Genomic DNA, 22,456 nt, shown 5'->3' on the forward strand with positions numbered 1-22,456 from the left:
GGATGTCTTTCGGTCTCGTTCTGAATTCTTCCCTCACGTAGTTGTATGACCTAGTCAGGAAATAAAGAGCAGCGATTTCCCCCCCAACCCTGTGCTCAGAGAATCTCATGAAAGTTTAGATGCTTCCTTTCAGATGTTTTTCTGTGCACATGAAAACAAAAGAGCATACTGTTCTGCAGTTTACTCTTTTACTTAATGTATCCTGGGTATCTTTTGGCGCCAGTAAATATAAAGCTACCTCTTTTTATTAAAAAATGGCTACATGGGATCCCATCATGTGGAAATAACATGGATTATGTAAACCATCCCCTACATTTAGGGATTTGGGTTGTTTTTAATTGTTTGAGACTATAAATGATGCAGTGTTCAACTTTGTCCATTTTTTTTATATATTTGTGCAAGTTTTTCCTGTAGAAGAGATCCCTCAAAGTGGAATTGCTGTGTTATGGAGTCAGAACATTAAACATTTATGTATTTACTCCAAATTGCCCTCCAAAAAAGTTGTATGGCTTTATACTCTCACAAATTATGGTGGTATCTATTTTCTCACACCCAATCTGATAAGTTCAAGATGGTATTTCATTATTTTAGGGCAACAAAAAGAAAGTAATAGCAGGTCAAAGGTTTTTTTTTTTTTATTTCATAGGTAGAGTCACTTTTATTGAGAACTATAGTTTTAGGAAAGGTTAAATCTTTGATCAGATAAAAATATTTTTATTTTTGCTTTTTAACCATAAAAATGATATACCGTATTTTCCGGCGTATAAGACGACTGGGCGTATGAAAGATTTTCCTGGGTTAAAAAGTTGTCTTACATGCCAGAAAAATACGGTAATTAAAATCTGATTTTCTATGATTATTCTAAGATTGAGCTTCTTTTCAAATCTTTATTTGTATTTTTCCTATAGATTATCTGGTTATTTTCTTTCCCCAATTTCATTTGAGGTATTCATCTTTTTCTCAGTAATTTATATATTTCAAAGATATTAAAGATATATAACGAAATTAGTGAGCAAAGATAATGGAAAGTATTGTGGGGAGTAGTTAGGGAGGCTTCCTGGAGGAGCTGTCCAAAAAGGGACTCTGAGGTCCAGAGGTGAGAGAACAGCATGTGATTGGAGCATCTAGGACCAGGCAGGTCAACCTGCCTCCCTGGGGAGAGAGACTGGTGGGAGGAAGGAGCCTGTGTGGGTCAGGTTGGAGACCTTGAACTTCATCCTGCAAGACAAATGGTAGAGTTTCTGACTGATTTTAGCAGAGATCAGATTTACCAAGGTCAGATTTAAAAAAATATATTTTTTATTGATTTTTTACAGAGCGGAAGGGAGAGGGATAGAGAGTCAGAAACATCGATGAGAGAGAAACATCTATCAGCCGCCTCCTGCACACCCCCTACTGGAGATGTGCCCGCAACCAAGGTACATGCCTTTGACCGGAATCGAACCTGGGACCCTTCAGTCCGCAAGCCGACGCTCTATCCAGAGCCAAACCAGTTTCGGCCCAAGGTCAGATTTTTAAAAAAATATATATTTTTTACTGATTCAGAGAGGAAGGGAGAGGAAGAGAGAGAAACATCCTATATAATATCCTATATAATAAAAGCCTAATATGCGAATTGTCCCCTCAGGCGGTCATTCAATTAGGAGTTTGACTGCCTGCTATGACATGCACTGACCACCAGGGTCGGCGCAGAACATGGCGACAATGTGCTGGCAGCAGTGGAGGCGCTGCCAGCCCCGATGGACCCTGATGAGCAGCGGGATGGTGGAGCAGGTGAGCAGGTGGTGCCAAGCCAAGGTGGGTGCGAGTGGCCCTGATCGCCCTACTGATCACTCAGCAGATGGTGACCAGCTGGCGGTGGGGGGCGGGGCCGCCGCCCAGCTCCCAGGCACTGAGGGAGAAAGGGCACATAGCAATATTAAAATAGTTCTTCTAATTATTTTCCTTTCAATGTGCAAGAATCCGTGCACCGGGCCACTTGTGATGAGAGAGAATCATTAATTTGCTGCCTCCTGCACACCCCACACTGAGGATCGAGCCTGCAACCTGGGCATGTACCCTGACTAGGAATTGAACCGTGACCTCCTAGTTCATAGGTCGATGCTCAACCACTGAGTCATGCCGGTGGGGCCCAAGGTCAGATTTACATTTTATATAGCTCACTGGGATGGGGTGGGGTGCAGAGATGGATTTCAGGGGCTGCGATTGGACGCTGGGTGAAGCAGTTGGAGTCCTAGGAGCACAGATAAGCAAATTAGGAAATATGGCTGTATTGGCCGGCTGGGGTGGGGTGGAGAGGGAAAATAACAGCAGGTGTTGAAAGGGTGGATCATGGTCTCTACGTTCAGTGGCTAGTGGGGCCATTAGCTGAGAAAGAATAGGAGGAACAGTTTTGGAGAAAGTGAATTATTCTAGAGAGGTTTGAAACAGTTTAGAAATGTGTATGGAACAGCTGCCTGGAGATGGCCCTCAAGCAGGTGGCTCTAGGAGGGAAGGACTGACGTTTGCCAAGTGGTAGTGGCAATCTTGTAAGTGGATGAAAAATTCTGCAGCCTGGATAACAGGATAGGTAACCAACAAGGATCCCCCAAGCCTACGGCGGCAGGATGGTCTGAACGAGGGTGCCAGCGGCGGCTTCACAGCGGCAGAGGGCGCTCTGGGACTGGGCGACGTGGAACAGAAGGCTACCGGGGCTCCCACAGCCCTGGGATCAGCCAGCTCCCAGAGCCTGCCTGGGAGACCAAGCCGAATCATCGGGAAGGCCAAGGGTCCTCTGAGGTCAGGCTAGTGTCTCTGAGCGGAGAGAGGAAGATGGGCAGCAGAAATTCCGGAGCCTGGGCTCCATCCCCCGGCCCTGGCAGTTCTGGGCAGGTCCAGCTCGCTTATCAGACTGGGAGCTGGAGCCCTCCCGACTCCACACCTTCTCCCGGAGGCCTGATTTGTCCTTGCAGCTCGGCGCTGCCCTGAAGAGGGCCCCCTGAGGAAGACAGACGGGAAAGGGGTGCAGGTGGAGCAGACAGTGGGTATGGGGTAGTCAACTTGGCACGGTTCCTGAGGAGCCAAGGGGAGTGGGCCAGAGTCTGGATGGGGCAACAGGGGAGACACTGTGCTAGGGGTCAGACAAGCCCCAAACTCCCACCTGGGGGTCCCCAAGGGACCGGGCAGATGGCACCCAGGAGCGGGGTCGGTGAATCAGGAGAACAGGGAGAGGCACACCGCGCCTGGGGTCCGAAGATCCGGAACGGGCAAACATTGCCTGGATGGGGGGGGATCCTGGGGGCAGGAGGAACCAGAATGGGTTGCGCTGGGAGGCGGCGGGAGTGGAGCGACCCACAGGGAGCCAAAGCATCGAGGCCTGGTGCCCAGGGCAGAGTTCGGGAAGTTGGGGGCTCTAAAGCGGGTCGGAGAGCCGAGTGCAGAAGCCGAGCTGGGTGCGCGAGCGGGTCGGGAGTGATGCTGGGGGAATCTGGGGGTCCGGGTAGGCTGAGCCCGAGACTCCACCCAGGGCAAGGTTTCGGGGTGGGGCTCCGGAGAGGCGCTAGGGCAATGTCTCCAGGGGTGTCCAGCCCAGCTGTGACTCCAGTTTAAGGTGGCAGAGCAGAGGCTCGGCCCACCGCTACCCCAAAGCACCCCCAGTTCTCCTGTTTGTCTCGGAGTCCGGCCGGAACCGGCTTCTGCTTGCGGCCGGGCGGGTGCCTACTGATTGGCCAACGCCTGTTTCCAGCCCACGCAGCCAATCAGCGTGCAGCAGTGTTTTCGTCTCGGGGTCCTAATAAAAGGGCTGTAATAAAAGGGGCCAGAAAAGGCGCCGGCCGGGCCCGACACACGTCAGTAGGAGCCGGGTGAGCTGGGTCCCGGGAATCGGGCCTCGGGGGAGGGGGCCGGGGGCAGAAGGCTTGCGAGTAGGGCGGGGGGGGGGAGGGGGAGGAGGTTAGGGAGAAGATGTGTGAAAATACGAGAGGGAAGAGATTGGATGGTTGAGGAGCTGACAGAAGGGATGACGAATTTAGGAGGAGCAAGGAAATGGAGGGACGGAGATCCGCTTCCATCGAAACGGGCCAGTTGCAGGGGACACAGCTCAGGATGGGGGTCGCGCAGGTGGCTCGCGCCGCCGGTTTGAACCGGCTTCGCTTCTCCCATGCGGGGTTCGCGTGGCCGCAGCGCCTAGCGACCTAGACGGCGGCCAATGGCGCGGCAGTTCCTGTGCCGTCAGGCCAATCAGCGGGCCGTGGGCGGACCGTAGGCGCTAGGTGCGCTGATCTTGTGGTTGAAAGAACCAGCTCTGGGGAAGGGTCTTCGCTGCGGGCGGGCGGGCGGCCGTCAGGGTCCGAGGGAGTGGCCGCCCTCAGGTGCGCCCCGGCCCAGGTGTCTGGATCTCAGGCTGCCGCCCCCGCAGTCGCCCAAGCTATGTCAGTCATGCCGGGCGCCAGGACTGACTGCATGCCCCTGAGCTGGCGTTCGTCCCTTCCTGCTAGCATACCTCAGTTTACCTCTGAGTGAGCTGCGGGAGAAGTCTCCCTGCCTGGCCGGAGCGGCTCTCTCATCTCCGAGGGCGGCCGCACGAGTCCCCCCGCGGCGGGTGGCCCAGGTCCCGGGCCAGACGGGGGCTCCCTGAGCTGCGCGCACCTGCAGTCCGCGCCGCGGAGGGGTGACGAGCTCCGCGCTGCCGCAGCGGCCGAGCGCGGCCTCCCCGACTGGCCGGGGCCGGGCGCTGACGCTGAGGTCTGTGCGCAGGTGGCTGCAGAGCCGGAGCCGGAGCCGGGCCACCTCGCCGCGTCATGGCGCCCACCCTGGCCACGGCCCATCGGCGCCGCTGGTGGATGGCCTGCACGGCGGTGTTGGAAAACCTCCTCTTCTCGGCAGTCCTCCTGGGCTGGGGCTCGCTGCTCATCATGCTCAAGTCGGAGGGCTTTTACTCCTACCTGTGTACGGAGCCAGGTGAGACGGGCGCCTCGGGCTCGGTCGGGGAGGCTCCTGGAGTGGGAGCTTTTGGATAAGGGCGAGATGGCGCAACAGACCGAGCCAGCAACCCTACCTTGCTGCGCAGCGCCTCCCAGCCAGCAGAAGGCCTATCTGATCCTCATCCAGCTCTCCTGGGTACATATCACTGTCCCCGTTTTATGGATGAGAAAACTGAGACTCCCGACAGATGTTCTGACTTGCCCAAGGCCACACAGCTAGGGCCCGTAATAGAATGAGAACCCCGAGTCCAGGGTATTCTTTCCACACCTGGGAGCATTGCTGGGCACCTCTCCTCCCAGGGCCTGGCCCATCGCTGGCCTGGCGTTAAGCATGTTTCTCCCTGACTGTAGAAAAAGGAACTCCTGACTCAGTGGCTGGGGTGTAACAAGAGAGAGAGGAAGTGGCTTGGCCTCCATCCGGTGGAAGATGGATCTAGAATTTAGGTGTTTTTTTTAGTCAGATCATTATGGAGTCTTTTAAGGGCTTGTCAGATACAATTTCTTGCCTATTTTTGCTGCTTTGTGATTTTCCAACGGACATTTCCTCCCACAAGCTGTGAGAACATCACATCACAGTGGTCCATGGGGGGGGGGGGCGGTCGGGGAAGCGGCGGGTATTTATAAAAATGACTCTAGGTCTGTCCTTTCCCTTTGCCACATCATTGGTGTTGCCGGATGCAGGCTGAGGTTGCTGGTCTACAAGAAATCAAACCCCCATTCCTACCTTCATACCTCCCAGCCCTGTTTGAAGGTCCTAATTGTTGATGTCAGTAGGTCCAGCCCAACTGTGGAACTCCCGTGACTCCCAATTTCTACCCTCCTACCCACTTCCTAGACCCCTGGTCAGCAAACCGCGGCTCGCGAGCCACATGCGGCTCTTTGGCCCCTTGAGTGTGGCTCTTCCACAGAATACCACGGCCTGGGCGAGTCTGTTTTGAAGAAGTGGCATTAGAAGAAGTTTAAGTTTAAAAAATGTGTCTCTCAAAAGAAATTTCAATCGTTGTAACTGTTGATATTTGGCTCTGTTGACTAATGAGTTTGCTGACCACTGCCCTAGACAATCTGGATAGGAAACATTTTCCTCTGCCCTCTTGCTGTCTCCACCAGTTCACCCTAATCGAAGTAATGCCTCTCCCCAGTGCCTTTGTCAGCCAGCCCCTACCTGAGTCCCTTTAGACAGAGGTAGCCCAAGCGTGACCCCCTGATCACACCACCAGCATGCTTTGCCTTTCTAGAGTTCTTACTTTGAGGGAAGAAAAAGTTTTGAACCAGTTCATGTAACTCCATGTAGAGTCCTCCCCGCTTTTCTTCTCTGATCTTCCCAGGATATGCCTGAGTGTTCCAGTTTCTAGGGAGCGTAGCTGGAGAGGTTTAGGGCAGGAGAAAGGGAGTGTGTGTGTGGGGGGGGGCGGGGGGGGGAGAATGGGGGGGAGATATGCACAGGCTATTGGCAGGGCAGAGTGTGTATCATTTAGAACCTTTAGCCTTTAGCCACTCAGAAATATTTCCTGATAGCCGAAGGGTTCTTGGCAGAACTTTCCCCGTGTCAGCAAGAAGTCTTGGGAGATGGGAAAGTCACTCAGACCTTGTTCCTTACACAAGCTTCCTATTCTGTCCAAGAACTGTTAGGTTAATGACTCTGGAAGGAACAGGTTGGAGTATTTGGCTCCTCCTCTCCCTCCCTCTCTCCTCCCTTTTAGATCATGGCCCTTCCTGCTTGCCTCCCTGGGCTTTCTCTCAGGCTACACAGAAAGTTTAAAAAATAGGAAAGAACATCATCATCCACAGATGAAGCTTTTATCATCTTGTTCACCCTGGAGGACTGCTATATTCAATTTTTTTTTGTTGTTGTTTACCCACTTGGTATTAGAAGGTCAGATTCTAGGGTTCTTCCGAGTTTGTCCACTGATTTAATTTATTTTAAGGTGTTGGCAGCATTGGGGCTGGTCACTTCGTTCCTGCCTCAACCTTGGCTACTTCCTTCAAGTGGGAGGAGTCCGAGAGCTTGTGCCAACCTAGTGCTGAGTTAGTAGTTAAGCCTTTAGGGCTTGACTGGCCCCCCTGGTAACCCAAAGTGAAGGTGAAGGTGAAGGGTCAGGATGTGGGTTGAACATCAACTTCTTATCCCATGCCTTTGCTCCTGTTTCTGAACCTGGTTCCTCTGACTCTCGGGCAAACGCACTGACTCAGCATCCTCGGCGGGCAGGCCTGCTGATTCCACACAGCTTATCTCTCTGGCCTCTTCTTTCCTGGCTTCTGGGAGTCCAAGCAGCCTGGCCTTCCAGGCAGGAATCCCGGAGCCTCGCCTGACTGGGAGTGCCTGGAGGGTTTGGGGACAAGGTTTCTGCTGAGGTCTAGCATTTTCAAACTTGGTGGACGGCTGCATTGCAGAGGAGCCGTTAAGCCACTCACTGAATTAGACTTGTGAAAAGGGGGGACCAGCCTACAGCTGATTGAGATGCAAATCTGCCAGCTTTTTGTTGCTTTTAGGACTGATGCTTCGGTTTGTCCTCTAAAGAAACTTTGCCTGAACCTGTTGAAAGGTTCTCAGAGCTCTTTCTTGGGACTCGAGCCAGAATCTGGCCGCAGACACAGCACTGGTCCCAGCGTGGTGAGGTGGGAGAAGAAAGAAAGAGCCCCTTTCTCCGTTGCGGCTGAGCTCTCTTTGCCCTGCCTGCTGGACAGTCGGGATTAATGACAGGGCCCTGGGCTAGGCATTTAGGCTTTGCCTCCCCAGTCCAGTCCCCCTGGTGTGGGCAGGAGACAGACAGGAGTCATGGGGCTTTTCCAGTTCTGTGTCCTTTTGACCTCTGGGCGGCCACTGAAACCACCCACATCTGAACTCTCTTCCTTTTCTCTGTCATTCGGTGGCCCACTTCGGCAGGGGCCGGTGCTACCTGTGGATGTTTCATCTCTTCTTTCATCTAACCTGTACTTTAAATAAACATTATTTTAAAAACGTTTTTTATTGGAAAAGGAAAAAAAAATGTTTTTATTGGTTTTTAGAGAGAGTAGAAGGGAGAGGGATAGAGAGAGAGAAACATTGATGAGAGAGGAACATCCTCGATCAGCTTCTTCCTGCACGAACCCCTATTGGGGATTGAGCCCTCAACCCGGGCATGTGCCCTGACCAGGAATCGAACTGGCAGCCTCTTGGTTCCTGGGTTGATGCTCAATTACTGATCCACACCATCCAGGCCAGTAACATTGTTGAGGTGCTGCCCTGGAGTGCAGAGCAGTCCTGGCCCTCAGGGTATCTGCAGTCTGCCAGCATCAAACAAGGCACCGCACACAGACTATGTGGTTTCACGGGGTGGTCCGTACTCCAGTGGACAGCGGGGTGCTGGGACGAAGAGTGACAGTGGAGGTCTGTTCAGCTTGGGTAGAAGGGCCTCTTCGATGTTGAGGCAGAAGTGTGGAGGGTGAGGAGGGTTGAGCCAGGAGAGAAGGGGGCAGGTAGCCCTGAGGCAGACTGCATGCTGGAGAAGAGGAGAGCAAGCACTGAGATGGAGAGGGGGTCAGGGAAGCTGCTGGGGAGGCTGGATTTTACTCTCAAGGCAAGAAGAAGTGAGGGAGGCAGAGGAGGATCCGTCTCACCTCTTACACTCATGGAGTGTTGAGGACTTGCCACCTGCTGGGTGGGGTGGGGTGGGCTGTGAAGGTGAGAGGCATGGCCTCTGCCTGGGGAGGTCACAGTGCAGCCCAGCCATGGACACCAAGGCAGAGCCCAGGTCTGTGCTCTTGGTCTAACAGTCACTCTACCTGTGGTGGGGGGGGAGAGCCATCCCCTTCACTGAAACACAGCAGGAAGCTGGCCCTCGGGATGCTGAGGGGGCGGAGGGGCTGCCATCACCCAGGGAAACTGGACCAGCCTGGGCCGAGGCTGCAGATGTGGACAGGAGACATCCTCTGTGGCTTCCAGGCCCTACCTTTTTTTATTCAAATTGAATTTATTGGGGCGACATTGGTTAATAAAATTATATCGGTTTCAGGTGTACAGTTCTGTAACACATCATCTGTATATTGTATTGTGTTCACCACCCCAAGTCAAATCTCCTTTCATCACCATTTATCCCCCCTTCACCCTCTTCTACCTCCCCCCACCCCTCTTTCCCTCTGGTAATCACCATGCTGTTGTTTGTGTCTATGAGGTTTTTTTCCCCTTCTTAATCCCTTCATCTTTTTCACCAGCCTCCAACCCCTTTCTCTCTGACAGCTGTCAGTCCGTTCTCTGTATCTATTTTGTTTGTTAGTTTATTTTATTCATTAGATTCCACAAATAAGTGAAATCATATGGCACTTGTCTTTCTCTGACTGGCTTATTTCTCTCAGCATAATACTCTCCAGGTCCATCCATGCTGTTGCAAAGGGTAAGATTTCCTTCCTTCTTTCTTTTTTTTTTTTTCTCTTTATTGATTAAGTTATTACATATGTGTCCTTATCCCGCTAGTGTTCCCCCACCCCCCGATTTCTTTCTTTTTTTATGGCTGAATAATTCCATTGTATGAATGTACCACAGCCTTTTTTACCCACTCATCTACTGATGGGCACTTGAGCTGCTTGCAAATCTTGGCTATTGTTAATAACATTGCAGCCCTGGTCAGTTTACTCAGTGGATAGAGCGTCAGTCTGCGGACTGAAGGGTCCAGGTTCGATTCCGGTCAAGGGCACATGCCCGGGTTGTGGGTTCGATCCCCAGTGTAGGATGTGCAGGAGGCAGCCAATCAGTGATTCTCTTTCATTATTGATGTTTCTATCTCTCTCTCTCCCTCTCTGAAATCAATAAAAATATATTTTAAAAAATAATGCTTCAATGAACTTAAGGGTGCTTATATTCTTTCGAATTATTGTTTTGAGTGTTTTCAGATATATTCTCAGAAGTGGAATCACTGAGTCATAAGGCAATTCCATTTTTTTGTTGTTGTTGTTAATCCTCATCCAAGGATATTTTTCCATTGAATTTTAGAGAGAGTGGAAGGGAGGAGGAGATACACAGAGAGAGAAATATCCATTGGTTGCCTCCCGCATGCCCCCTGACCGGGACTGGGCATTAAGCCTGCAACTGACGTACATGCCCTTGATCAGACTCGAACCCACGACCCTTCAGTCTGCAGACCGACGCTCTATCCATTGAGCCAAACCAGCTAGGGCAGGCAGTTCCATTTTTTATTTATTTAGTTTTTAAAAATATATATTTTATTGATTTTTTACAGAGAGGAGGGGAGAGGGAGAGTTAGAAGCATCGATGAGAGAGAAACACCGATCAGCTGCCTCCTGCACACCCCCCTACTGGGGATGTGCCCGCAACCAAGGTACATGCCCTTGACTGGAATCGAACCCGGGACCCTTCAGTCCACAGGCCGAGGCTCCATACACTGAGCCAAACCAGTCAGGGCCCATTTTTTATTTTTTTAGGTAACCCCATACTGCTTTCCACAGTGGCTGCACCAGTCTGTATTCCCACCAACAGTGCATGAGGGTTCCCTTTTCTCCACATCCTTGTCAACAGTTGTTGTTTGTTGATTTATTGATGATAGCCATTCTGATAGGTGTGAGGTGATATCTTAGTGTGGTTTTAATTTGCATCTCTCCGGTAATTAATGACGTTGAGCATCTTTTCATATGTCTCTTGGCCATCTCTATGTCCTCTTTGGAGAAGTGTCTATTCAGGTCCTTTGCCCATTTATTAATTGGGTTGTGTGTTTTGGTGTTGAGTTGTATAAGTTCTTTTTTTTTTTCTAATTGATTTTAGAGAGAGAGGAAGGGAGAGGGGGAGAGAGAGAGTAACATCAATGTGTGAGAGAAACATCAATTGGCTGCCTCCCACACACACCCAGACCAGGGATTGAGCAATCTGGACATGCACCCTGACTGGCAATCAAACCTGTGACCTTTTGGTGCATGGGATGACGCTCAACCCACTGAGCCACACCAGCCAGGGCAAGTTGTGTAAGTTCTTTATACATTTTGGATATTAACCCCTTATCAGATGTGTCATTGGTGAATATGTTCTCCTATTCAGTGGGTTGTCTTTTCATTTTGTTGATGGTTTTCTTTACAGTGCAAAAACTTTTTAGTTTGATATAGTCCCATTTGTTTATTTTTTCGTTTGTTTCCCTTGCCCTAGGAGAGATATTAGAAAAAATGTCGCTACTAGAAATGTCTGAGATTTTACTGCCTATGTTTTTTTCTAGGATTTTTATGGTTTCAAGTCTTACATTTAAGTCTTTAATCCATTTTCTGAAAAAGATGTTTTTATTGATTTGAGAGAGAGAGAGAGAGAGAGAGAGAGAGAAGAGAGAGAGAGAGAAGCATCGATCAGCTCCCTACTGTGGATTGAATCTGAAACCAGGGCACGTGTCCTGACCAGGAATCGAACCAGTGACCTCTTGGTGCATGGGGCAAAGCTCAATCCACTGAACCATACCAACGGGCAAGTCTTTGAACCATTTTGAGTTTATTCTTGTGTATGGTGTAAGAAGGTGGTCTAATTTTGTTTTTTGCACATATCTGTTCAATTTTCTCAGCACCATTTATTGAATAGACTATCTTTACCCCATTGTATGTTCTTGCCTCCTTTGTCAAATATTAATTGACCATAAAGGCCTGGGCTCTCTATTCTGTTCCATTGATCGATATGCCTGTTTTTATGCCAGAACCATGCTGTTTTAATTACTATGGCCTGGTAATATGATTTGATATCAGGTATCATGATTCCTCCAACTCTGTTCTTTCTCAAGATTGCTATGGCTATTTGGGGTCTTTTGTGATTCCATGTAAATATTTGTTCTAGTTCTGTGAAATACACCATAGGTATCTTGATAGGAATTGCATTGAATCTATAGGTTGCTTTGGGTAGCATGGACATTTTAATGATGTTAATTCTTCTTATCCATGAACACAGTATATGCTTCCACATATTTGTATCTTCTTCAGTTTCTTTCTCCAGTGTCTCATAATTTTCTTTCTTCTATTCACTTGGGGCTTTTTTTTTTTTTTTCCAGTTCCTTTAAGTGTAAATGTAGATTGTTTATTTGAGATTTTTCTTGTTTCTTGAGGTAGGCCAATTATGCTATGAATTTCCCTCTTAGGACTGCTTTTGCTGTGTCATAAATTTTAAATTGTGTTCTCATTTTTATTTGTTTCAAGGTAATTTTTTATTTCTTCCTTGATCTCATAGTTAACTCATTCATTGTATAGTAATGTGTTATTTAGCTTCCATGTCTTGTGTGATTTTTAGTTTTTTTCTTATGATTGATTTCTAGTTTCATACCATTATGGTCAGAGAAGATGCTTGATATGATTTCAATCTTCTTAAATTTATTGAGACTTTTTTTCTTCCCTAACATGTGGTCTATCCTAGAAAATGTTCCATGTGCACTTGAAAAGAATGTATATTCTGCTGCTTTGGGATAAAATGCTCTGATCTAGTATATCATTTAAGGCTGCTGTTTCCTTGTTGATTTTCTATCTGGAAAGATCTATCCATTGATGTCAATGGGATGTTAAAATCCCCTTCTATGCCCCAACTGGGTGGCTCAATTGGTTGGGACATCGTTTGTACACTAAAAAGGTTGTGGGTTTGATTCCTGGTCAGGGCACATACCTAAATTCGGGTCCAATCCCCGGTAGGGCACATTTGGGAGGCAACTGATCTATCTTTCTCTCTCTCTCTCTCTCTCTCTCTCATCAACAAACATATCCTTGGATAAGGATTTTAAAAATCCCCTACTATGACTGTATTACTGTCTCCCTTTATGTCCATCAAGATTTGCTTTATATATTTAGGTGCTCTTATGTTGGGTGCATAAATGTTTATAAGGGTTATATCCTCTTATTGGATTATTCTCTTTATCATTTTGTAGGGTCCTTAGCCTTTGTTTTAAAGTCTATTTTGTCAGATATAAGTATTGCTATCCCAGCTTTTTCTTTTCACGTCCATTTGCATGAAATATTTTTTTACTTTTAGTCTGTGTGTATCTTGTAGACAGTATATATGTGAGTTTCATTTTCTTATCTATTCAGCTACCCTATGTCTATTATTATTATTATTATTATTATTATTACTAGAGGCCCATTGCACAAAGATTTGTGCAATAGGCCTTCCTTCCCCTGGCTGCCGGCACCAGTTTTCCTCTGGCACCCAGGACCCAGGCCTTCGCTCCGGCTGCAGCAGAGAAGCCAAACCTCTTCAGTCTTCAGTCATCTTCAGTCTTCGCTTTGTGCCTGCGTATGCAAATTAACCCACAACCTTTGTTGGGTTAATTTGCATACACACTCCCGATTGGCTAGTGGGCGTCGTGTGGTATAGTCAATTTGCATATTTCTCTTTTATTAGTGTAGATCCTTACCCAAGAATATTTTTCCACTGATTTTTAGAGGAAGTGGAAGAGAGAGGGAAAGACAGAGAAATATCAATGTGAGAAAAAAAACACACAACGATTGGTTGCCTCCTGTATGCACCCTGACCAGGGCCTGGGCCGGAGAGGAGCCTGCAACTGAGGTATGTGCCCTTGACTGGAATCGAACCCAGGACTTGGTCCATAGGCTGATGCTCTGTCCACTGATCCAAACCAGCTAGGGCTGGTCTATGTCTTTTGATTGGAGCACTTAAGCATTTATATTTAAGGTGGTTATTGATAGGTATGTATTTATTGCCTTTTAACTATGTTCTTCTGTTGTGGTTTTTTTCTTAAGGAAGACCTGCTGACATTTCTTATAATATTTCTTGGAACATTTTCCTAAGCAGTCCTATACATGTTAACAAACTTCTTAAGCTTTTTCTTGTCTGGGAACTTCTTTATTTCTCCTTTAATTTTAAATGATGGCATTGCTGAGAAAGTAGTCTTGGTTGTAGGTCCTTGCTTTTCAATAATAATTATTTGAATATTTCACGCCAATCCCTTCTGAGGCATGAAATGGTCTCCTACACCCAAGGGTCAGTGATTTCATAGCTTTTGAAAATTCACCCTCTCATATTTGTTGCTGTGTATTTTGGATTTTTTTATTTTTTTTTAAAGTAGCAATGGATAAGAAAGTCTAAAGGCTGGTGACCACAGCCTTAGGATGTGTCACAGAGAGGAGCTGGTGCCCTGAGCCCTCCCCACCAACCCTGCCCTCCTCCTTCCCATTTCATGACCTAATTTTTCTCCCCACATCCGCTGCTCACCCCTCCTGGTTTCCTGGTGTCCTTCAGGTCCTGTCCAGCTTGGGTTGGCTTTCAGGGACCTTGTGGGAGGGTCTTGGGGACAGTCCTATTCTCACCAGGTGAGTTAGGTCCACCTGGTATTGCCCCAACACTGTGACAGCCTTGTGCTCTCAGCATTTTCTCAGAACTGCCTCTAACCCAGGTCGTGTAGCATCAGCACAGCCTGAAGGTTAAAAGCAGGAGCTTTGGAGTCTGATAGCCTGGATTCAAGTCCAGTTTCCCCGGGTATTGGCTACGAGACCTTGGGCAAGCCACTGAACCTGTTCTGAAATTCCTGGGATATGGGGTGGGGGTGGGAGGGTGCTAAGTGACACAGGAATGAATAGCATTGAACACAGCAGCCAGCACACACAGCACTCCGTGACCACAGCTAAGGGGTTGGCCCTGGCCTCCCCAGCAGGGCCCTCTGCCTGTCTGTGTCCTGCCTCTTGTTTGCTCTGTGTCTGAGGCTGACCTCTCACCTACATCCCCCTGCTGCACTGGAGATGCTGCTTCCTGTTGCCGGATAGACTAAGGGTTTGAGAAAGACAGGAGGTCCTGGGGCAGGGACCATCAGCAGGGTGGCCCAGGGGCCTGCCCCAGGGAGGGGGTACTTCGTAAGCGGCCAGTCAGAAGAGGGCTGTTCAGGAATGTAGAGGGGCTGTTTCAGCCCAGCCCAGGGCCCTTGGCGCCCTTAAGCATCATCTGGCCAGCTGTTCTGGAGGCTCCCACTCCCTTTATTTCCCTGGGATGGGGGGAGCCCCGTCTTTGACCCAGAGATGTCAGAGGATCCTGAGTGAGGTCACAGCACCCTCTTTTCTCCCCTGCTTACTCTGTGAAGATTGTGTATGTGAGTCTTCTGTAAGTGAAGCCGAACAGCACAGGCGTTGTTCTCTCTTCCCTGCCCCTGGGTTTCCTCCTAAGCAGTCTTACGCCTGTTCTCAGCACACTCTGGCCACACCTATCCTTGTCCTGTCTTCTCGGTTCACCTTCCCCAGCTGGGCTGGATCAGGCCGCTCTGGCCTCCCACTGCAGTCACCTGTTTACTAAACAGGTGCAAGTGAGGCGCAGAGCAGGCTGGGCTGGTGAGGGCTGAGCTGGAGGCTGGGAGAAGAGGGGCACCCCAGGGCCTTGACACTTCCTGGGTGCTTACCTGATTTGTGTTTCTCCTGGCCCACATTTCCAGGTGGAAGAGAAGCCGCCTGGGTGTGATTGTGTGTTTGGGCACCTGCTGCATCTGTGTTGATTCGTGTGGGAAGTTTTCCTGCCAACAAAGCTTCTGGGCTAAAGGATGGTTTAGGTCCCTCTAGGACAGTGGTCGGCAAACTGTGGCTCGCGAGCCACATGTGGCTCTTTGGCCCCTTGAGTGTGGCTCTTCCACAAAATACCACAGGCCTGGGCGAGTCTATTTTGAAGAAGTGGTGTTAGAAGAAGTTTAAGTTTAAAAAATTTGGCTCTCAAAAGAAATTTCAATTGTTGTACTGTTGATAGTTGGCTCTGTTGACTAATGAGTTTGCCGACCACCGCCCTAGGGTGAGGGACACTCTCATGTTGCTCATAGGCAGACAAGGGGCCACTCAGACACCTCCACCCACTCCTGGCTCATCTGTTGCTGGACGTCACTGCCCGAAGGCAGGAGGGCTGAGGGCCAGGCGGCCCTTGGGCAGGGACTTGTTTAAGAAGAGAAGGCTAGTAGCCCAAAGTAAGGTCCCTGCTTCTGTATGTAGTGGCTCTAGAATGAAAGATGGGAGGGACAGAGACCCTTCCTTTTACTCTGACCTGTCTCCTCATTAGCCCCCTGTCTAGTTAAGGGGTGACCAGATCTCTAAACAATTCAGATGTTTGCACCCATCCCCAATTATAGCATATTAGGGAGACTGCCTTGGGTATTGTGCCTTGGGATTTTATCTTTTCTCTCGGTGAGTGCAGTCCTGGATTTAAGGGTCCCCTGCAGTTCCTCTCTGGGGAACCTGTGGATAGGGCACCCTGGTGCCTCCCTCAGAGAGAGTGCTGCCTGGTTTGCTGATGTCCGTCCAGGCAGGGCTCCCTGCCCACAGCAGCAGGCCCTGCAGCACTGAGTGCAGCAATGGGCTCTAGAACCTGCGTGGCCACAGTCAGGTCTCACAGGCCAGCAATCCTGGACCCTCCCCACCCATCCACTGTGTCACACCTGTCCTGTTTGCTCATATCTGCACGCCAACCTGGAAGTGGCTGTCGTCCCATTTCACCTCCAGTTTCTGTTGCTGCTGGCAGAGCTGGCACCTGAAGCCAGTGCCAACCTGTGAAGCAGCTCTGCCTTCCCAGAAGCCGCCCCACAGTGGGCGAGCGGCTCCGGCCGCCGGCTGTCAGTGTGTGACAGTGCTGAGTGGGTCCTAATGGGCTCAGGTGACCCTGGTTGGCTGTTTTGGTTGCCAGTGTGGTAGGACTCTTCTGGACAGCAGAGGGCTGAGTGGGGTGGGAATCTGGCTTGTTAGGTGGTTGTTTTCTTTAACATATTTTTTTATTGATTTCAGAGAGGAAGGGAGAGACAGAAACATCAGTGATGAGAAAGAATCGTTGATTAGCTGCCTCTTGCACGGCTCCCACTGGGGATCGAGCCCACAACCCGAGCATGTGCCCTAACTGGGAATCGTGCCCTGACTGGGAATCGAACCATGACCTCCTGGTTCATAGGTCAACACCCAACCATTGAGCCACACCTGCTGGACTGGCTTGTTAGGTTTTGTTTCTGTAGCTTCAGGAGGTTAACATTGTAGCTTTAATCCCCTTAAATCCCCTCTATCTTCAATTTGTATCTACTTATCCTATTTGCTTTTTTCTTTCTTGATCCTTTTGGCTGTTGTGATCGGAGTCCATTGTTTGCATTAATTCAGTAAATAACTGCTCTATAAAGGACCTGAGTAAGGTGTTGGGGACTCAGGTGACCAGAATGCAGTCCCTGCCCTCCAGGCCCCCCAGCCCAGTGGGAGACTAGACACACATTCATGCTACCACATACACAGTTATGGAACTCCACCATAAGTTACCGTGCCAGGCTCTGCTGCCAGTCGGTTGCACCACTACCCCCATCCTTTGCCTCCAATAATAGTAATCACAGTAACTTTCGGCTATTATTTATTGAGCACTTTCTATGCTTGTGTGAGGTCTAGAATGTTATCTGGATTTTCCTGTCTTCCCTAAAACTCTAGGAGGTAGATACTGATGGTTAGATTATGCTCATTCTACAGATTAAAAAAACTAAGAAAGAGTAAGCTTAAGTCATTTCTTCAAGGTCATACAAGTAGGAAGTGGAGGAACCAAAATTGGAACCCAGCACCTCACCCTCGATCAGCGTGCCCCCAGGAGGCCTCGTTGGTTAGAGGTTGGCAGATGGCATGATTCACCCAAAGTGCATCCTTTTCCATGACCTTGGGGCAGCCCTGAGAGGCCTGGGCCGGCCTTTGCAGACCTCAGCTTTACAGCCCTGGCGCCAGAGGGCCGCAATCTGGAGGCACGCAGTTCTCCGAAGAGAGGTGTTTCCTTGTCTCTCCCAGTGTTACCTCGAATCTAATCAGAGGCCGCTCCTCTTTCTGCAGGATTAGTCAGCATCTCATAACTAGCAGTCCCAGCGAGGAGCGGTTCTCAGCTCTGTTCTGGGCCTGCCCCCACCCTTCTGCCTTCAGCTGCCGCAGCACTTTTCCTTCCTATTCCTGTTGTCTTGCTGCTGGGTGGACTTGGGAGCGGGCCATTAAGGGCCAGGATTGTAGTACAGGTGTGGCCTCAGGGACAGCACATGTGGTGACGACTCTAGGGAGGAAAATTAGAAAGTAAAAGGTCTCAACAAGTGAAAGCAAATAAATTGGGACTATTTTTAAAAATCCTTTCCCAAGGTGTTCTACACTATAGTGTGTGTGGTGGTTGATAGCATGAAAATGTGAGGGGAGGCGGTAGCATATGGGCTGCATGTCTGAGAAGTCCACTGTACTTAGCAGTAAAGGGGGCCCACTGCTCCGAACTGACCCAGGACACGCCAGCAGCCTGCCCTTTCCACGTGGCCTAGGGTTGGCCCCTCTGTAGCTGCTGAGAAGGCTCTAGCCAACCTGGGGCCCCACTGCCAAGGCTGGGGCCTGAGGTCACTCTAGAATGGGAATAGGTGACTCTAGAACGGGAATCCCAACCTAGGGCTCATGGGTGCTTCAAGGGACACACGAAGCCCCTGAAATTGTGGGTAAGACTTTGTGTGCATTTTCTGAGTCACGGGAGCATAGCTTTCTTCACTGGATTCACCGAAGGATCTATGTCCCCTCCAAAGTTAAGAACCGCTGCACTATCATTCCAGGGGGCTTGGGCCAGATGGACATCCCAGCCTGCTGTGGGGTAGCCTGAGTCCTCAGGAGGCCCAGAGACAACCCTGCCATTCCCAGTGGAGTGACTTTGAATGTGCACCTGCCCCTCCGATCTCTGGGAATCCCTGCCATGACCCTGTGATCAGGTTTCTCTCTCTCTGCACACACAGAGAATGTCACCAACGGCACAGCGGGTGAGTCAGGGCAGGAGGAGGAGGTGAGCTGGATGAATGGTTGGCTCAGCTGCAAGGCCCAAGATGAGATGCTAAACTTGGCCTTCACCGTGGGCTCCTTCCTGCTCAGTGCCATCACCCTGCCCCTGGGCATCGTCATGGACAAGTATGGCCCAAGGAAGCTCAGGCTGCTAGGCAGGTAAGTGTGTGGGGCCCTGGGCTGAGTTCCCCACTGTAGGAATCCTGGTCCCTGCTGTCAGGGACACTGTGGAGCTCCCTAAATGCCCACCCAGAGTTTCTACTCCTTCTGCCACCAAATCAGTAGGTGCTCTGATCCTTGTCATGTGCCAGTATTGCATACAAAAGGCCCAGGGCCCCTGGCCTGCCTGGGAAGGTCTGGAGTTCTTGTCATTAAGAACACTGGCTTCCATACTCTCTATGACCTTCTTCCTCTATCAGAAAAAAGGTTTTGCAAAATTACTTCTAATATAAGCACATGGAGTTATCAATTATATATACATATGCCATTCTTAGTTTTTTATGTGCTTTGTGGCACATATACAAACATATAAATTAAAATGGCTGAGATTAAAAGTTGTAAAATAGAAGTCCTAGTATTTGCCCTACCATCGGCGCCTGTGTGGATCATCAGGTGTACCCTCTGGGGGGTGTCCCTGGTCTGTAAAGTTCCAGTGTGCCAGACTCAGGGTCAGTCCACCCTCTCAGGCCACGGTCTCCCCTAGCCGGTCCCCTTCGAATGATCATTTCGAAGGGCAGTGGCTTGCAATGAGCGAGCCCTGTGCCCAGTGTGTTCCGTCCATCCCCTGGCTGAGTGAGCGAGAGCGGGCACAACCCACTCTCACTTCAGAGCCTGGGCCCGCTCCGGTCGGGATGGGAAGGGGCAGTGCAGTGTGGTGTTTTCCAGATGTGGCTTCCAGGCTTGAATTCCTGCTTGGGCACTTACTAGTTGGAGACTTTGGAGAAATCAGTTCTTTTTTTCCCTCTCATCAGTAAAATGGGGCCAATTATACTCCTTAGAATTGTTAAGTTAAATAAAATACTGTATATAAAATTTCCGGAAATATCTAATACATAGTAAATACTCCCAAATAATAACAATATTAACAATAATAATAAGAAGAAATAATGTATTATTTCTGCTTGTTTTTAGTGCCTGCTTTGCTGTCTCCTGCTTGCTGATTGCATATGGAGCAAGTAACCCAAATTGTGAGGACACTTTTCCTCCACCCTTTTGTCAGGGACTGGGGAGAGTGCCCGTCTGCTCTAGGACGCTGTGCCAGGCCTGGTGCTCACTGCTCAAGTTAAAGGGGATGCTTGTTAGGCCTTTACCCAGTTGCTTATCTCAAATGGGTGGCTGGGTAAGAACAACCGCCCCAGACTGCTGTCTGAGGGAAGGTCCCAGGGTGTGCGAAACTCCCATCTCATCACCAAGCCAGGCCAGTCCGCGATGGCCTCATTGATCCAACCTGAGAGGCAAGTTCCAAGAACTAGGCCAGCTGCAGAGGTGTGTGCAGAATTGTCAGCTGTGTCGCCTTGAGCTCAGAAGCCACCTGGTCCCCAACCCTGTTCAGGTGAAGCTGTTGCTTCAAGGAAGTTTAGAACAAACACTAAAATAGGAATTGAATTTCACCATCTATTGATTTGGGGGCACCTGCATTTTTGGTTTCAGTTAAGCTGCTTCTCACTTGCTGCTCAGGTTAATGGAGAACAGAGGATGGGGAGGCACCTTTTTTAAAAAATATATATTTTATTGATTTTTTACAAAGAGGGAGAGAGAGGGATAGAGACTTAGAAACATCGATGCGAGAGAAACATCGATCAGCTGCCTCCTGCACACCTCCTACTGGGAATGTGCCTGCAACCAAGGTACATGCCCTTGACCGGAATCGAACCTGGGACCTTTCAGTCCGCAGGCCGACGCTCTATCCACTGAGCCAAACCGGTTAGGGCAAGGGCACCTTTTTTAAAAATGTATTTTTATTGGTTTCAGAGAGGAAGGGAGAGAAAGAGAGAGGAGAGAGAGAGAGAGAGAGAGAGAGAGAGAGAGAAGAGAGAGATATCATTGATTGGCTGCCTCCTGCATACCCCACACTGGGGATCGAGCCCACAACCCGGTCTTATGCCCTTGACCGGAATTGAACCCTGGACCCTTCAGTCCGCAGGCCAATGCTCTGTCCACTGAGCCAAACCAGCTAGGGCGGGAGGCACCTTTTGTAAGAGCCCGAGCCTGGCCTCCCTGAAGCTCAGCTGTGGTGCCCTGATTCTGCGCCTTTGTTTTCCTACAGCTCTCTCTGTGCTCATCTTCATCTCCCTGTCTCTGAACGGCTTTGGCGGGATGTGCATGACTTTCACCTCATTAACAGTAAGTATCCATTTCTTTAAGACCTCAGTTCAGTCACCGCCGTGTGAATTTGAGGCAGCTTTTATGGGCTTCAATTTCTTTGTCTTCCATTCACCTGCGTGTGCCTGGACATCCCAGCATGAGAGGGCTGCTGGTGGTGAAGTGGCTGGAGAGCAAAGCCAGCCAGCGAGGCCTCCCCAGTGGGAGGCGGGGGTCCTGCAGCACAGCAGAGCCTGGCTCTCAGAGCGGGTCCATCCCCTGCCTGCTGGCCTTGGCTGAGGCACTGAGGAAGCCAGCTTGCTAGCCATGTGTCCAGGGAAGACGGGAGCAGGGAGGAAAAAAGCTACCGCCCACTTTCTTTCTCTTATTTTCCATGACAGCCCTGGCTACAGGGCAACCTAAAAACAAACCTCCCTCGCTCGGAATCTCCCCACCCCTAACCATTGCCTTTGTCCAGAACGGAATGAGAACTCAGGGGAGCACTCAGGCCACCTCTCCTTGGTTTTTGGAATGCCAGGACACAGAAAGCCCCTCTAGGGAAGGAGAAGTTTTCTCAGGGTGCTGAGCACCCTCTTATCAGTAGCACCAGTACGCCACAGAAGGTGAGAGAGACTGCAGTAAGGCTCAGGCTGAAGGAAAGAAAGTCAAAGAAAGCCAAACATGTCTTTCCTGGGAGGAAGAGGGAAGCTCTCTGCAGGCTCTCCCAGTCCGGCAAGGGTGCCTTTCAGAGCTGGCCATTGGGAAAGAAGTGAGAATAACAGGCTCTTCAAAGAGATTTCTGTCCAACAGGAAAGCCTGGCCTGCCTCAGTTTCCCCGGGAAAAAGTTTTTATGATATAATACCTACCATCACTATTTGCAGGATACTCTGGTTTCTCATTTCTCTTTCCACAAAGGACCCAGGAGTTGGGGGGCCCTTGTTTAGCTGTGCGGGAGCCCGGGGACTACTGGTCTTCCTGCAAGGAAGCTTGAATAGGTGCTGGCACCTCCGTGACCCCTCGTCTGCGGGCCGTGAGCCAGAGGCCACAGGCCTAGTATGTCCTCTGGTCACCCTTCCTACACTTGGCCTTGTTAACTTTACCCTGGTGGGAAGGACCAACTGTCTGGGTCTGGGTCTTGGGAATGGAACGTTCAGCGGCATCTCTGTAGGTGAGAAAGGCCATGGCACGGGGCCATGTATGCGGTGTGCTCGGGGAGGGGGTAAGACACACAGGTCTGGGGACTCTGGTTGCCCTGCTCCGGTGGTATGAGAGAGATTGGTTTGTACCCTTTTGTGCATTTTTATTTTGATTTTTTTAACCAAGTAGATTAAAGAAAAGAAAAATGTTCCCTCCCCCCACTCAAATACCCAGAGGTCAATAAATGTCGAAACTAGGAAATCTGTTAGAACTGCCAAATTCCACTAAGTTGTGTAAATTGTGTAACAGGAGTCATGGTTCTGTTTGTTCT

The 22,456-nt window shown here is 49.7% G+C and overlaps 1 protein-coding gene across 1 annotated transcript in view; it reads left to right on the forward strand.

The window, feature by feature from the left end:
* Window positions 1–4,279: 4,279 nt before the first annotated feature.
* SLC43A2 (solute carrier family 43 member 2) overlaps window positions 4,280–22,456 on the forward strand; it is a 41,500-nt gene continuing 23,323 nt past the window's right edge. The window contains exons 1-4 of the mRNA XM_028155042.2: window positions 4,280–4,938; window positions 18,644–18,845; window positions 19,818–19,873; window positions 20,953–21,029. Of these exons, the coding sequence (XP_028010843.1) occupies window positions 4,779–4,938; window positions 18,644–18,845; window positions 19,818–19,873; window positions 20,953–21,029 (495 nt within the window). The 5' untranslated portion in view covers window positions 4,280–4,778. The remainder of the gene's footprint in view (window positions 4,939–18,643; window positions 18,846–19,817; window positions 19,874–20,952; window positions 21,030–22,456) is intronic.

The sequence above is a fragment of the Eptesicus fuscus genome, chromosome 20, assembly GCF_027574615.1.
Source record: "Eptesicus fuscus isolate TK198812 chromosome 20, DD_ASM_mEF_20220401, whole genome shotgun sequence".
Lineage (NCBI taxonomy): Eukaryota > Metazoa > Chordata > Mammalia > Chiroptera > Vespertilionidae > Eptesicus > Eptesicus fuscus.